The sequence below is a fragment of the Hypanus sabinus genome, chromosome 5, assembly GCF_030144855.1.
Source record: "Hypanus sabinus isolate sHypSab1 chromosome 5, sHypSab1.hap1, whole genome shotgun sequence".
In the NCBI taxonomy this organism is placed as follows: Eukaryota; Metazoa; Chordata; class Chondrichthyes; order Myliobatiformes; family Dasyatidae; genus Hypanus; species Hypanus sabinus.
Genome location: NC_082710.1, coordinates 13,287,627 through 13,302,658, shown reverse-complemented (window position 1 = coordinate 13,302,658; position 15,032 = coordinate 13,287,627). Strand labels below are relative to the sequence as shown.

General features: G+C 48.5%; 1 protein-coding gene across 5 annotated transcripts in view; it reads right to left on the bottom strand.

The window, feature by feature from the left end:
• LOC132393931 (xanthine dehydrogenase/oxidase-like) overlaps nt 1-14,056 on the bottom strand; it is a 143,258-nt gene extending 129,202 nt beyond the window's left edge. For 3 of the 5 annotated variants that reach the window (XM_059969389.1, XM_059969393.1, XM_059969388.1), the window contains exons 1-2: nt 13,913-14,055; nt 3,246-3,322 (exon numbers count right to left, since the gene is read on the bottom strand). Coding sequence is in view for 1 of the 5 variants with exons in the window: in XM_059969390.1 (XP_059825373.1) it covers nt 3,246-3,248 (3 nt within the window). In the remaining 4 variants the exon portion in view is untranslated. Of the gene's footprint in view, nt 1-3,245; nt 3,323-13,912 lie in introns of all 5 variants that reach the window. The other 2 variants (XM_059969390.1, XM_059969392.1) reach the window with 2 other exon arrangements.
• Between the last annotated feature and the right edge of the window lie 976 nt (nt 14,057-15,032).

Below are 15,032 nucleotides of genomic sequence, written 5' to 3'. Positions count from 1 at the left end.
GCCAGGCTCTACAACACTTTATCAAAGCCAACTGTAAGAGTTTCATCCTCATTTGCAAATAGCCCTGCTACCAAATCACAAAATACAAATGAAATCTACCCTGCCAATATGCCCCATTCAATTAATCCAGCCTTCTCAATACACAATTTCAAATCCCTATATAATTTTCAATGGCATTCGAGTTCAATTGTAGACCCTTTTCTTCTCGTCCTCCATTCTTAGGTCTTTACATAATACCACGTACTAGCAACCGCCCACCACTAAACTGATAATCTCCAGTTCAAATCTCCAAGTACAAGGTGCTGATTTTGTTTTTTTAAAATGGAGAAAGTCCTTTTACATAATTTATTATTCCACCAAGACAAAGAAGATGTTGAATACCAGCTCTGTCTATCAATAAATACCTTGTAAATATATTTTCACAACCATTTTTGATGAGAAAACCAGCTGGAGATGGGGTCCAGAGTTGACCCCCCTGTGAACTATGCTGCTAACGAGAGACAGAGATGAAAATGGGAGAGAGAGAGAGAGACAAGGATTAAAATGGATGATTTAGTATTATGGCTTCTTCGCTAATTGTTGACTTTAACGCCAAGGACATTTGGCCTGTTTGTGTGGATCTCTGCTGACACAGCAGAGTGATGCCAGGTGCCTGCTGAGACAGGAGGGAGAGGCCAGTTTGATGGACACGGACATGGTCAGTTGATGGATGGCTGATACCTCGTCAGGGGAGGTAAAAGACGGGTCTACTGAGACACCAGCAGACATGCCACAAGACACTGCAAGAGTGTTGTGCACCCACAGGAAGGTGGGGGCTTGGAGGACTGAATTGGGAGATCGGTCGCAAAGCTCACAGTATGACAGCAGGACTTGTGTGTCCACTCATGCCAGAGTGACGAGTCCACCACGGAAGAACAGTCTGGCTGAGAACGGAGGGGTCGTAACCGAATGACCACATCAGTACAACTAAACAAGATGACAATGGAAGGTTTGCCTGCTGCAGCTGTTCACATCTCGCTTACTCTCTCTCTCCAATGTCACAACAGCAACTACCTCGACTACAAAACTGAACTGAACTCTGCATTATCTTAAGACTATTCATTTACCCCTAGACTATGATAGAGTTTGGTTTTGATTCTTATTCCTACACTTCAGTATTAATCTTGCTAATCTGTAATATATACATATTTGCATCTTATTTTTGTACTGTATTACTTAGTTTGCTAATAAACTTTATTAGTTACTAGTAATTACAGATTCCAACGTGTATTCCATTTCTGCTGGTTTGGTAACTCGGTCATGGGGTACGTGACAAATTGAAAGTGCACATTTATCAGCAGCAGAATAATTTTCATGTAATGGCCTCCCTCTGCACCACACCCAGTACTCTTGTTAGTTTGGATCTTACTAACGACTCATTTGCTGGTTGCTTGAGCTACGTCTTAACAAACAACAGTTAATCTCACTTTGAAGTTATTTCTGAATTGTATTAAAATATTTTCAACAAGCAAATATTAAAATGTGAAGAGAACTGAGCTCCTTAATTGATCTACTCCTATGTTTTAGTTGATATTAAGATTTGTTGGAAATTGATTTCAAAGATTGCTAATACAATCTGTTCAAGTTCGTACTACATTGATTTATATATTCTGAACACAATAGACCGTAGGTGCAGGAGTAGGCCATTCGGCCCTTCTAGCCAGCACCGCCATTCACTGTGATCATGGCTGATCATACATAATCAGTACCCTGTTCCTGCCCACTCCCATATCCCTTGACCCCGCTATCTATAAGAGCTCTATCTAACTTTCTCTTGAATGCTTCCATTTACCCAATATTTAACAACAAATAAGTCTTATATCCAAAGATGCAAACCGTAGTTCATAGAATTCTTTAACTTTTTATATGCAGCAAAACAATAAGAAAGAAAATATTTAACAAGAGAGCAGGACTGAATCTTGCTTCACAACATCCAAAACAATCAGAACCTTAAAAAAAACTGGCAATAATTTTTGTTCCTTTGGAAAATTGAAACACTTACCTACAACTAACAGGTTAGATCGAAGCTCCACAAGTTTGTTGTGGCAAACAATTACACCATTAATAAGCAGAAGAAACTCCAGACACATCCATGTCCTCAATGACAACAGATCTCAGAAGTGAACACAGGTCAAAACTGAAAAGCTTGTAACTACATTCAACTAGAATTACAGTGAATTACTGAACTGCTTCCTTTTTTGAAATCCACAGCATCAGGAAAGCGCACATTTTCTCTCCTAACATTTGAGACACAACACACACTATCAAAGAAAAACAGATGAGAGCACTGCTTATAGCAAAGATCCAACCCTTTAGATGCTATGCTGCAATTAAACACTTCAATCAATTAGCCATGCTTCTAGTATTTTAGTACAATTACAATGCAGAACGTAAAGCAGTACAGCACAGTACAAGTCATTCGGCCCACAATATTGTGCTTATATATACGTACTCTATGATTGGTCCTTTCCTTCCTACAACACCCATAACCCTCTAGTTTTCTTTCATCCATTTGCCTATCTAGTAGTGTCTTAAACTTCCCTATTATATCAACATCTACCAGCACTCCCAGCAGTGCATTCTAGGTATCTCTAACTCTGTGTAAAAAAAAATACCATGTGACATTTAGGGGCATTATGATAGCACAGTGGATAGCCAGTCATCCAGGTTGCTGCTGTCTCCCAGTGACTGTGTGGAATTCTTCCTGGTTCTCCAGATTCATCCCACCTTCCAAAAACATTACAGATTACTATGTTAATTGTTAACATGGGTACAATTGGGTGGTGTGGGCTTGTTGGGCTGGAAGGTCTCCTGACATGCTGTATTGCTAACACACACAATGCTGGAGGAACTTAGCAGAGTCAGGCAGCATCTGTAGAGAGGAATAAAGAGTTGATCTGTTGATGTTTCGGGCTGAGACCCCTCATCAAGGTTGGAAAGGAAGGGGGAAGATGCAAAAATAAAAAGGTGGTGGGGGGGGGGGGAAGAGGAGGAGGAGGACAGTTAGATGATGGGTGAAGCCAGGTGGTATGAAAGGTAAAGGACTGAAGAGGAGAGTGGACCATAGAAGAAAGGGAAGGAGGAGGGGACCCAGGGGGAGGTGATAGACAGGTGAGAAGATGTAAGAGGCCAGAGAGGGGAATAGAAGAGGGGAGGGGGGAGAGATTTTTTTTTACTGGGGGGGGGGTAAAAATCAATATTCATACCATCAGGTTAGAGGCCTTCTAGACAGAATACAAGGTGTTGCTCCTCCACCCTGTGAGGAGGTCTTGAACCAACATAACTGCGAATAGGAATCAGAATTAATATGCAAACACGAGGAAATCTGCAGATGCTGGAAGTTCAAACAACAGTTATCAGAATTAATATGTTTGGCCACCAGGAAGTTCCGCTTTTGAATGATGGAGTGGAACACTTCTGAAGGATAGCATAAACATTGGTGCTAAAAAGTTTGGGAAACCTGTAGAATTTTCTCTATTTCTGCATAAATATGACCAAAATGTGATCAGATCATCATGCAAGTCCTACAAGTAGACAGAGAGAACCCAATTAAATAAATAGCACAAGGAACATTATACCTGTTCATTTATTAATTGAGAAAAATGATCCAATATTACATGTATTCACTGGAAAAAGTACATGAACCTTTCCTTTCAGTAACTGGTGTGAACACCCCCCCCCCCCCCACCACCACCCCCCCAATACAGCAATAACTTCAACCTAATGTTTCTGGTAACTTCATCAGTCTTAAAGAATCTTAGGCCATTCCTCCTTACAAAAACTGCTTCAACTCTGGGATGTTGGTGGGCTTCCCTGCATGAACTGCTTGCTTCGAGCCGTTCCACAAAATTTCTATAGGATTAAGGTCAGAACTTTGATATGAATTTTCTTATTTTTATACCATTCTGTTGTTGATTTACTTTTCTCTTTCAGATCATTGTCTTATTGCATTATCCAACTTCTATTAAGCTTCAGACAGACTGCTATCCTGACATTCTCCTACAAAATACAATTTTGAATTCATTTGTTTCCTCAACGACTGCAACAGGTCCAGATCCTGAAGGAGCAAAGCAGCCCCAAACCATGATGCTCCTTCCACCATGCTTCACAGTTGGAATGAGGTTTTAGTGTTGGTGTGCAGTGGCCTTTTCCCTTCAAACATAGCAATGTGCATTTCTGCCAAAAAGTCCAACTTTTGTCTCATCTGTCCACAGAATATTCTCCCAGAAGCATTGTAGAACATCCAGTTGGTCTTTTGCAAACTTGGTATGTGCAGCAATTTTTTTTTTTTTGGACAGCAGTAGTCTCCTCCACGGCATCCTTCCATGAACACCATTCTTGTTCAGTATTTTCTTATATCGGACACATGAATAGAGAATTTATCAAGCTCTAGAGATTTCTGCAAGTCTTTTGCTGTTACCCTTCAGCTCTTTTTCATCTTCTTTGGCATTGCATATTATACTCTTGATGTGATCTTTGCAAGATGTCCACTCCCAGGGAAAGTAGCAACAGTACTGAATTCCTCCATTTCTCTTACTGTGGACTGATGAACACTCAGGCCTTAAGAAAAGCTTCTGTACCCTTTTCCATCTTCATGCTTCCCTACAATTTTTCTTCTAAGGTCCTCTGAAAGTTTTTTTTAAATCAAGGCATGGTGCACATAAATAGATCCTTCTTGAGAAGAGCAGGCTCTGTCAGCATCATGACTTTTGTGTCGTATTTAATAGAGCAGGGTACCTCTACACCGCACACCTGCAATTTCATCTCATTGTTTGGAGCACCTGATTCCAAATAGCTTGTATAGAAGGCATTACCCTGGAGGTTCACATACTTTTTCCAACAAATACATGTAATATTGGATCATTTTTCTCAATAAATAAAAGATTAGATATAATGGTTTTAGTGTTATTAATTTAATTGGGTTCTCTTTATCTAGTTGTAGGACTGATCACATTTTAGGTCATATTTATGCAGAAATAGAGAAAATTCTACAGGGTTCACAAACTTTCTAGCAGCGCTGTAAGATCATTGAAATTTCATATTTACAGAAGTAAATTTTAAGATAACTGGCAGGAAGTAACTACCGTAATGGGAGCTCCTCCATCAATTTAAACAGACCCTGGTTAGAAAACATCTGCTCAGAGAATAGATTATTGAGATGCCCCAGAACAAAAAGCTACCTCAGATATAGCCATACAAGTCTGGTGGGGCTACAAATCCAGTTATAGACATATCATCTAAAAATCGGGCTGAACACACATCTGATGTTACCTCACAAATTACAGCTAAAATGACCCAAAGTATATGTGGGGATGAGGAAGGGTGAGGGGTGTGAAGGAGCTGGGGTGGGGTGTATTGATGTAGGGGGTGTGCGGGAAGGTCAATGTGTTAGGGGTGGGGGTAAGATATGGAAGGGCTGTGTTTGGGGTGGGGAGTGTGTTGGGAATAGGGGCCTGAAGGGTTATTTTTGTTTGCGGTAGGTGCTAGGTGTGAGGAATGAATTCAGAGAGGCTGAGTGATATGGGTTAGAGGGGTGTGAGGGCATTAGGAAGGTTGGGTGTGTTCAGCATTTTGATGAAGCTGGGGTACAGGGGTGTGTTTCAGGGGTCCAGGGAGGATGAGAGGGAACAGGCTGATGTGATTTCTGGAAGGGTACATTAAGAAGGGTTGTGGCTGAGAAATTGTATTTTACAACAGTGTAAGGTTTAGGGAGGAGTTTGTTAAGGGGGTGTGAGGTGTTGGTGGGGTTTGAGGGGTAGGAGTATGTTAGGGAGTGAGGTGTTGGTGGGATTTGAGGAGGGAAAGTGGCGTGTGAGCTGTTGGTGGGGTCTGAGGGGAAGGGGGTGTGAGGATCAATGGGGCTTGAGGGGGAGGAGGGTTTTGTTAGTGGGTGTGAGGGTCAGTGGGGTTTGAGGGGGAGGAGGAGGGGTTAGCGGGTGAGGTGTTGGTGGGGTTTGAGGGGTAGGAGGAGGGGCTTGTTAGTGGGTATGAGGTGTCAGTGGGATTTGAGGAGGAGGAGGGGTTTGTTAGCAGGTATGAGGTGTCGGTGGCGTTTGAGGGGGAGGAGGAGGTGTTTGTTAGCAGGTATGAGGTGTCGGTGGGGTTTGAGGGGAAGGAGGAGGGGTTTGTGGTGTCATGTGGGGATCGAGGGAGTGTGAGGTTTGTGACGGGGAGGGATGAATACATTAGGTGGAGTTTGGGGGGTGTGAGGTTTGTGACGGGAGGGTTGGATGTTAGGTGTGGTTTGAGGGGGAGGAGGTGTTTATTAGCGGGTGTGAGGTTTGTGACGGGGAGGGTTGGATGTTAGGTGTGGTTTGAGGGGGAGGAGGTGTTTATTAGCGGGTGTGGGGTTTGTGACGGGGAGGGTTGGATATGTTAGGTGTGGTTTGAGGGGGAGGAGGTGTTTGTTAGCAGGTGTGAGGTTTGTGACGGGGAGGGTTGGATATGTTAGGTGTGGTTTGAGGGGGAGGAGGTGTTTGTTAGCGGGTGTGAGGTTTGTGACGGGGAGGGTTGGATATTAGGTGGGGTTTGAGGGGGAGGAGGTGTTTGTTAGCGGGTGTGAGGTTTGTGACGGGGAGGGTTGGATGTTAGGTGGGGTTTGAGGGGGAGAAGGTGTTTGTTAGTGGGTGTGAGGTTTGTGACGGGGAGGGTTGGATATGTTAGGTGTGGTTTGAGGGGGAGGAGGTGTTTGTTAGTGGGTGTGAGGTTTGTGACGGGGAGGGTTGGATATGTTAGGAGGGGTTTGAGGGGGAGGAGGTGTTTGTTAGCGGGTGTGAGATTTGTGACGGGTAGGAATGGATATGTTAGGTGGGGTTTGAGGGGGAGGAGGTGTTTGTTAGCGGGTGTGAGGTTTGTGACGGGTAGGATTGGATATGTTAGGTGTGGTTTGAGGGGGAGGAGGTGTTTGTTAGCGGGTGTGAGGTTTGTGACGGGGAGGGTTGGATATGTTAGGTGTGGTTTGAGGGGGAGGAGGTGTTTGTTAGCGGGTGTGAGGTTTGTGACGGGGAGGGTTGGATGTTAGGTGGGGTTTGAGGGGGAGGAGGTGTTTGTTAGCGGGTGTGAGGTTTGTGACGGGTAGGATTGGATATGTTAGGTGTGGTTTGAGGGGGAGGAGGTGTTTGTTAGCGGGTGTGAGGTTTGTGACGGGGAGGGTTGGATGTTAGGTGGGGTTTGAGTGGGAGGAGGTGTTTGTTAGCGGGTGTGACGTTTGTGACGGGGAGGGTTGGATATGTTAGGTGTGGTTTGAGGGGGAGGAGGTGTTTGTTAGCGGGTGTGAGGTTTGTGACGGGGAGAGTTGGATGTTAGGTGGGGTTTGAGGGGGAGGAGGTGTTTGTTAGCGGGTGTGAGGTTTGTGACGGGGAGGGTTGGATGTTAGGTGGGGTTTGAGGGGGAGAAGGTGTTTGTTAGCGGGTGTGAGGTTTGTGACGTGGAGGGTTGGATATGTTAGGTGTGGTTTGAGGGGGAGGAGGTGTTTGTTAGTGGGTGTGAGGTTTGTGACGGGGAGGGTTGGATATGTTAGGTGGGGTTTGAGGGGGAGGAGGTGTTTGTTAGCGGGTGTGAGGTTTGTGACGGGTAGGATTGGATATGTTAGGTGGGGTTTGAGGGGGAGGAGGTGTTTGTTAGCGGGTGTGAGGTTTGTGACGGGTAGGATTGGATATGTTAGGTGTGGTTTGAGGGGGAGGAGGTGTTTGTTAGCGGGTGTGAGGTTTGTGACGGGGTGGGTTGGATATGTTAGGTGTGGTTTGAGGGGGAGGAGGTGTTTGTTAGCGGGTGTGAGGTTTGTGACGGGGAAGGTTGGATATGTTAGGTGTAGTTTGAGGGGGAGGAGGTGTTTGTTTGCGGGTGTGAGGTTTGTGATGTGGAGGGTTGGATATGTTAGGTGGGATTTCGGGTGGAGGAGGCGTTTGTTAGCGGGTGTGAGGTTTGTGACGGGGAGGGTTGGATATGTTAGGTGTGGTTTGAGGGGGAGGAGGTGTTTGTTAGCGGGTGTGAGGTTTGTGACGGGGAAGGTTGGATATGTTAGGTGTGGTTTGAGGGGGAGGAGGTGTTTGTTTGCGGGTGTGAGGTTTGTGATGTGGAGGGTTGGATATGTTAGGTGGGATTTCGGGTGGAGGAGGCGTTTGTTAGCGGGTGTGAGGTTTGTGACGGGGAGGGTTGGATACGTTAGGTGTGGATTGAGGGGGAGGAGGAGGGGTTTGTGGTGTCAGTGGGGATCGACAGCGTGTGAGGTTTGTAATGGGGAGGGATAGATATTTTAGGTGGGGGTTGAAGGGGTATGAAGTTCGTGACGGGGAGGGTTGGATATGTTAGGTGTGGTTTGAGGGGGAGGAGGAGGGGTTTGTTAGCAGGTGTGAGGTGTCGGTGGGGTTTGAGGGGGAGGAGGAGGGGTTAGCGGGTGAGGTGTTCGTGGGGTTTGAGGGGGAGGAGGAGGGGCTTGTTAGTGGGTGTGAGGTGTCAGTGGGATTTGAGGAGGAGGAGGGGCTTGTTAGCGAGTGTGAGGTGTCAGTGGGATTTGAGGGGAGCAGGAGGGGTTTGCTAGTGGGTGTGAGGTGTCGGTGGGATTTGAGGGGGAGGAGGAGGGGTTTGTTAGCGGGTGTGAGGTGTCGGTGGGGTTTGAGGGGGAGGAGGTGTTTATTAGCGGGTGTGAGGTTTGTGACGGGGAGGGTTGGATGTTAGGTGTGGTTTGAGGGGGAGGAGGTGTTTATTAGCGGGTGTGGGGTTTGTGACGGGGAGGGTTGGATATGTTAGGTGTGGTTTGAGGGGGAGGAGGTGTTTGTTAGCAGGTGTGAGGTTTGTGACGGGGAGGGTTGGATATGTTAGGTGTGGTTTGAGGGGGAGGAGGTGTTTGTTAGCGGGTGTGAGGTTTGTGACGGGGAGGGTTGGATATTAGGTGGGGTTTGAGGGGGAGGAGGTGTTTGTTAGCGGGTGTGAGGTTTGTGACGGGGAGGGTTGGATGTTAGGTGGGGTTTGAGGGGGAGAAGGTGTTTGTTAGCGGGTGTGAGGTTTGTGACGGGGAGGGTTGGATATGTTAGGTGTGGTTTGAGGGGGAGGAGGTGTTTGTTAGTGGGTGTGAGGTTTGTGACGGGGAGGGTTGGATATGTTAGGAGGGGTTTGAGGGGGAGGAGGTGTTTGTTAGCGGGTGTGAGATTTGTGACGGGTAGGAATGGATATGTTAGGTGGGGTTTGAGGGGGAGGAGGTGTTTGTTAGCGGGTGTGAGGTTTGTGACGGGTAGGATTGGATATGTTAGGTGTGGTTTGAGGGGGAGGAGGTGTTTGTTAGCGGGTGTGAGGTTTGTGACGGGGAGGGTTGGATATGTTAGGTGTGGTTTGAGGGGGAGGAGGTGTTTGTTAGCGGGTGTGAGGTTTGTGACGGGGAGGGTTGGATGTTAGGTGGGGTTTGAGGGGGAGGAGGTGTTTGTTAGCGGGTGTGAGGTTTGTGACGGGTAGGATTGGATATGTTAGGTGTGGTTTGAGGGGGAGGAGGTGTTTGTTAGCGGGTGTGAGGTTTGTGACGGGGAGGGTTGGATGTTAGGTGGGGTTTGAGTGGGAGGAGGTGTTTGTTAGCGGGTGTGACGTTTGTGACGGGGAGGGTTGGATATGTTAGGTGTGGTTTGAGGGGGAGGAGGTGTTTGTTAGCGGGTGTGAGGTTTGTGACGGGGAGAGTTGGATGTTAGGTGGGGTTTGAGGGGGAGGAGGTGTTTGTTAGCGGGTGTGAGGTTTGTGACGGGGAGGGTTGGATATGTTAGGTGTGGTTTGAGGGGGAGGAGGTGTTTCTTAGCGGGTGTGAGGTTTGTGACGGGGAGGGTTGGATGTTAGGTGGGGTTTGAGGGGGAGAAGGTGTTTGTTAGCGGGTGTGAGGTTTGTGACGTGGAGGGTTGGATATGTTAGGTGTGGTTTGAGGGGGAGGAGGTGTTTGTTAGTGGGTGTGAGGTTTGTGACGGGGAGGGTTGGATATGTTAGGTGGGGTTTGAGGGGGAGGAGGTGTTTGTTAGCGGGTGTGAGGTTTGTGACGGGTAGGATTGGATATGTTAGGTGGGGTTTGAGGGGGAGGAGGTGTTTGTTAGCGGGTGTGAGGTTTGTGACGGGTAGGATTGGATATGTTAGGTGTGGTTTGAGGGGGAGGAGGTGTTTGTTAGCGGGTGTGAGGTTTGTGACGGGGTGGGTTGGATATGTTAGGTGTGGTTTGAGGGGGAGGAGGTGTTTGTTAGCGGGTGTGAGGTTTGTGACGGGGAAGGTTGGATATGTTAGGTGTGGTTTGAGGGGGAGGAGGTGTTTGTTTGCGGGTGTGAGGTTTGTGATGTGGAGGGTTGGATATGTTAGGTGGGATTTCGGGTGGAGGAGGCGTTTGTTAGCGGGTGTGAGGTTTGTGACGGGGAGGGTTGGATATGTTAGGTGTGGTTTGAGGGGGAGGAGGTGTTTGTTAGCGGGTGTGAGGTTTGTGACGGGGAGGGTTGGATGTTAGGTGGGGTTTGAGGGGGAGGAGGTGTTTGTTAGCGGGTGTGAGGTTTGTGACGGGTAGGATTGGATATGTTAGGTGTGGTTTGAGGGGGAGGAGGTGTTTGTTAGCGGGTGTGAGGTTTGTGACGGGGAGGGTTGGATGTTAGGTGGGGTTTGAGTGGGAGGAGGTGTTTGTTAGCGGGTGTGACGTTTGTGACGGGGAGGGTTGGATATGTTAGGTGTGGTTTGAGGGGGACGAGGTGTTTGTTAGCGGGTGTGAGGTTTGTGACGGGGAGAGTTGGATGTTCGGTGGGGTTTGAGGGGAAGGAGGTGTTTGTTAGCGGGTGTGAGGTTTGTGACGGGGAGGGTTGGATATGTTAGGTGTGGTTTGAGGGGGAGGAGGTGTTTGTTAGCGGGTGTGAGGTTTGTGACGGGGAGGGTTGGATATGTTAGGTGTGGTTTGAGGGGGAGGAGGTGTTTGTTAGCGGGTGTGAGGTTTGTGACGGGGAGGGTTGGATGTTCGGTGTGGTTTGAGGGGGAGGAGGTGTTTGTTAGCGGGTGTGAGGTTTGTGACGGGGAGGGTTGGATATGTTAGGTGTGGTTTGAGGGGGAGGAGGTGTTTGTTAGCGGGTGTGAGGTTTGTGACGGGGAGGGTTGGATGTTAGGTGGGGTTTGAGGGGGAGAAGGTGGTTATTAGCGGGTGTGAGGTTTGTGACGGGAGGGTTGGATGTTAGGTGGGGTTTGAGGGGGAGAAGGTGCTTGTTAGCGGGTGTGAGGTTTGTGACGGGTAGGATTGGATATGTTAGGTGGGGTTTGAGGGGGAGAAGGTGTTTGTTAGCGGGTGTGAGGTTTGTAACGGGGAGGGTTGGATGATAGGTGGGGTTTGAGGGGGGAAGGTGTTTGTTAGCGGGTGTGAGGTTTGTGACGGGGAGGGTTGGATATGTTAGGTGTGGTTTAAGGGGGAGGAGGTGTTTGTTAGCGGGTGTGAGGTTTGTGACGGGGAGGGTTGGATGTTAGGTGGGGTTTGAGGGGGAGAAGGTGTTTATTAGCGGGTGTGAGGTTTGTGACGGGAGGGCTGGATGTTAGGTGGGGTTTGAGGGGGAGAAGGTGTTTGTTAGCGGGTGTGAGGTTTGTAACGGGGAGGGTTGGATGATAGGTGGGGTTTGAGGGGGGAAGGTGTTTGTTAGCGGGTGTGAGGTTTGTGACGGGGAGGGTTGGATATGTTAGGTGTGGTTTAAGGGGGAGGAGGTGTTTGTTAGCGGGTGTGAGGTTTGTGACGGGGAGGGTTGGATGTTAGGTGGGGTTTGAGGGGGAGAAGGTGTTTATTAGCGGGTGTGAGGTTTGTGACGGGAGGGCTGGATGTTAGGTGGGGTTTGAGGGGGAGAAGGTGCTTGTTAGCGGGTGTGAGGTTTGTGACGGGTAGGATTGGATATGTTAGGTGGGGTTTGAGGGGGAGAAGTTGTTTGTTAGCGGGTGTGAGGTTTGTAACGGGGTGGGTTGGATGTTAGGTGGGGTTTGAGGGGGGAAGATGTTTGTTAGCGGGTGTGAGGTTTGTGACGGGGTGGGTTGGATGTTAGGTGGGGTTTGAGGGGGAGGAGGTGCTTGTTAGCGGGTGTGAGGTTTGTGACGGGTAGGATTGGATATGTTAGGTGGGGTTTGAGGGGGAGAATGTGTTTGTTAGCGGGTGTGAGGTTTGTAACCGGGAGGGTTGGATGTTAGGTGGGGTTTGAGGGGGGAAGATGTTTGTTAGCGGGTGTGAGGTTTGTGACGGGGCGGGTTGGATGTTAGGTGGGGTTTGAGGGGGAGAAGGTGTTAGCGGGTGTGAGGTTTGTGACGGGTAGGATTGGATATGTTAGGTGGGGTTTGAGGGGGAGAATGTGTTTGTTAGCGGGTGTGAGGTTTGTAACCGGGAGGGTTGGATGTTAGGTGGGGTTTGAGGGGGGAAGGTGTTTGTTAGCGGGTGTGAGGTTTGTGACGGGTAGGATTGGATATGTTAGGTGGGGTTTGAGGGGGAGAAGGTGTTTTTTAGCGGGTGTGAGGTTTGTGACGGGTAGAGTTGGATGTTAGGTGGGGTTTGAGGGGGAGGAGGTGTTTGTTAGCGGGTGTGAGGTTTGTGACGGGAGGGTTGGATGTTAGGTGGGGTTTGAGGAGGAGGTGTTTGTTATCGGGTGTGAGGTTTGTGGCGGGAGGGTTGGATGTTAGGTGGGGTTTGAGGGGGAGGAGGTGTTTGTTAGCGGGTGTGAGGTTTGTGGCGGGAGGGTTGGATGTTAGGTGGGGTTTGAGGGGGAGGAGGTGTTTGTTAGCGGGTGTGAGGTTTGTGACGGGTAGGATTGGATATGTTAGGTGGGGTTTGAGGGGGAGAAGGTGTTTGTTAGCGGGTGTGAGGTTTGTGACGGTAGGATTGGATATGTTAGGTGTGGTTTGAGGGGGAGGAGGTGTTAGCGTGTGTGAGGTTTGTTACGGGAGGGTTGGATGTTAGGTGTGGTTTGAGGGGGAGGAGGTGTTAGCGGGTGTGAGGTTTGTGACGGGGAGGGTTGGATGTTAGATGGGGTTTGAGGGGGAGGAGGTGTTTGTTAGCGGGTGTGAGGTTTGTGACGGGTAGGATTGGATATGTTAGGTGGGGTTTGAGGGGGAGGAGGTGTTTGTTAGCGGGTGTGAGGTTTGTGACGGGTAGGATTGGATATGTTAGGTGGGGTTTGAGGGGGAGAAGGTGTTTGTTAGCGGGTGTGAGGTTTGTGACGGGGAGGGTTGGATATGTTAGGTGGGGTTTGAGGGGGAGGAGGTGTTAGCGGGTGTGAGGTTTGTTACGGGGAGGGTTGGATGTTAGGTGTGGTTTGAGGGGGAGGAGGTGTTAGCGGGTGTGAGGTTTGTGACGGGTAGGATTGGATATGTTAGGTGGGGTTTGAGGGGGAGAAGGTGTTTGTTAGCGGGTGTGAGGTTTGTGACGGGGAGGGTTGGATATGTTAGGTGGGGTTTGAGGGGGAGGAGGTGTTTGTTAGCGGGTGTGAGGTTTGTGACGGGTAGGATTGGATATGTTAGGTGGGGTTTGAGGGGGAGGAGGTGTTTGTTAGCGGGTGTGAGGTTAGTGACGGGTAGGATTGGATATGTTAGGTGGGGTTTGAGGGGGAGAAGGTGTTTGTTAGCGGGTGTGAGGTTTGTGACGGGGAGGGTTGGATATGTTAGGTGGGGTTTGAGGGGGAGGAGGTGTTAGCGGGTGTGAGGTTTGTTACGGGGAGGGTTGGATATGTTAGGTGTGGTTTGAGGGGGAGGAGGTGTTAGCGGGTGTGAGGTTTGTGACGGGTAGGATTGGATATGTTAGGTGGGGTTTGAGGGGGAGGTGAGGAATATGTTAGTGGGATTTGAGGGTCAAGGTTACGTTAAAGAGGTATGAAAGCAACAACGAAACGAAACAGAATCATGGATTGACGGCACTCACCTATTGACGACGTTCCCATGCCGGTCGTGCGCATGCGCTTCCGTTATCCAATCGGGGACGGAATCCCGCCTTGCGAAGCGGGCCACCTGATGTTCATCGTGGCGGGTCGTTGGGCGTTGGCCTGGCTGTTCAAAGCCTGTGTCTGTGGGAATAATCTGCCTCAAGGGGGTTGTGAATCCCAGGAACACTCGGCCCCAAAGGGTGCTGGAGGCCTGATTGTTAAATTTATTTAATGCAGAAAAAAGTGCTAATTTCCTGCTGGTGATTGAACTGCAAATACATTAACAAGAACAAAGTGCAGACTCCGGTTATCTGGCGTGCCAAATCTTGATAGTACAGCGTTTAATTCACACTTTAATGAACATTGTGAGCTGGAGCGTCATCGGATGTGTTCGCGTTCTGCAACGGTACCCCCTCAAGGTCCGAAAGAACAAAATAATTCTCCTTCTCGATCTAAACAGCCTCTGATGAAAGCAAGCTTCCGAAGCTGTGGCATCTGTTAACTTTATTAAAAATTGGATTTTTCTGGCAATGTTATTTTTATAGATTATTGCTATTCGGAGTTGAGATGGGGCTGTTTCTCCTCCTGCTGTACCCCCGGTGTGCCGAGTATACAATGCTCAAGATATCACTGAAGCATCTGGAAGTAGAGAGGCAGATCATGGCTAGTTAGAGTTAAAAGGTGAAACTCACTGGGGCTTGATCGGCTCTTGATTAGTAATGGCGTCAAAGGTTACTGGGAGTAGGCTGGAGAATGGAGTTGAGAGGGAAAATAAATCAACCGTGGTTGAGTGACAGCGCAGACATGATGGGGTGAATAGCCTCATTCTGCTCCTATGTTTTATAGTTTAACTTGGGGGTTCACAGGTGTTGACTGAACTCAAGGACAGTTGACGAGACTGAACTTGGTGTATCATGCACAGTTCTGGTCACCTGGCTATAGACAGTGAGATGATTAAGACATTACATCATGGTCGATTTATTATCCCTCTTAATCCCATTCTCTTCACTTTCTCCCATAACCTTTGAAGCCTTTACTAATCAAGAACTTTTCAAACTCTGCTTTAAATGTACCCAGTGACTTGGCCTCCACAGCCATCTGCAGCAATGAATTCCACAG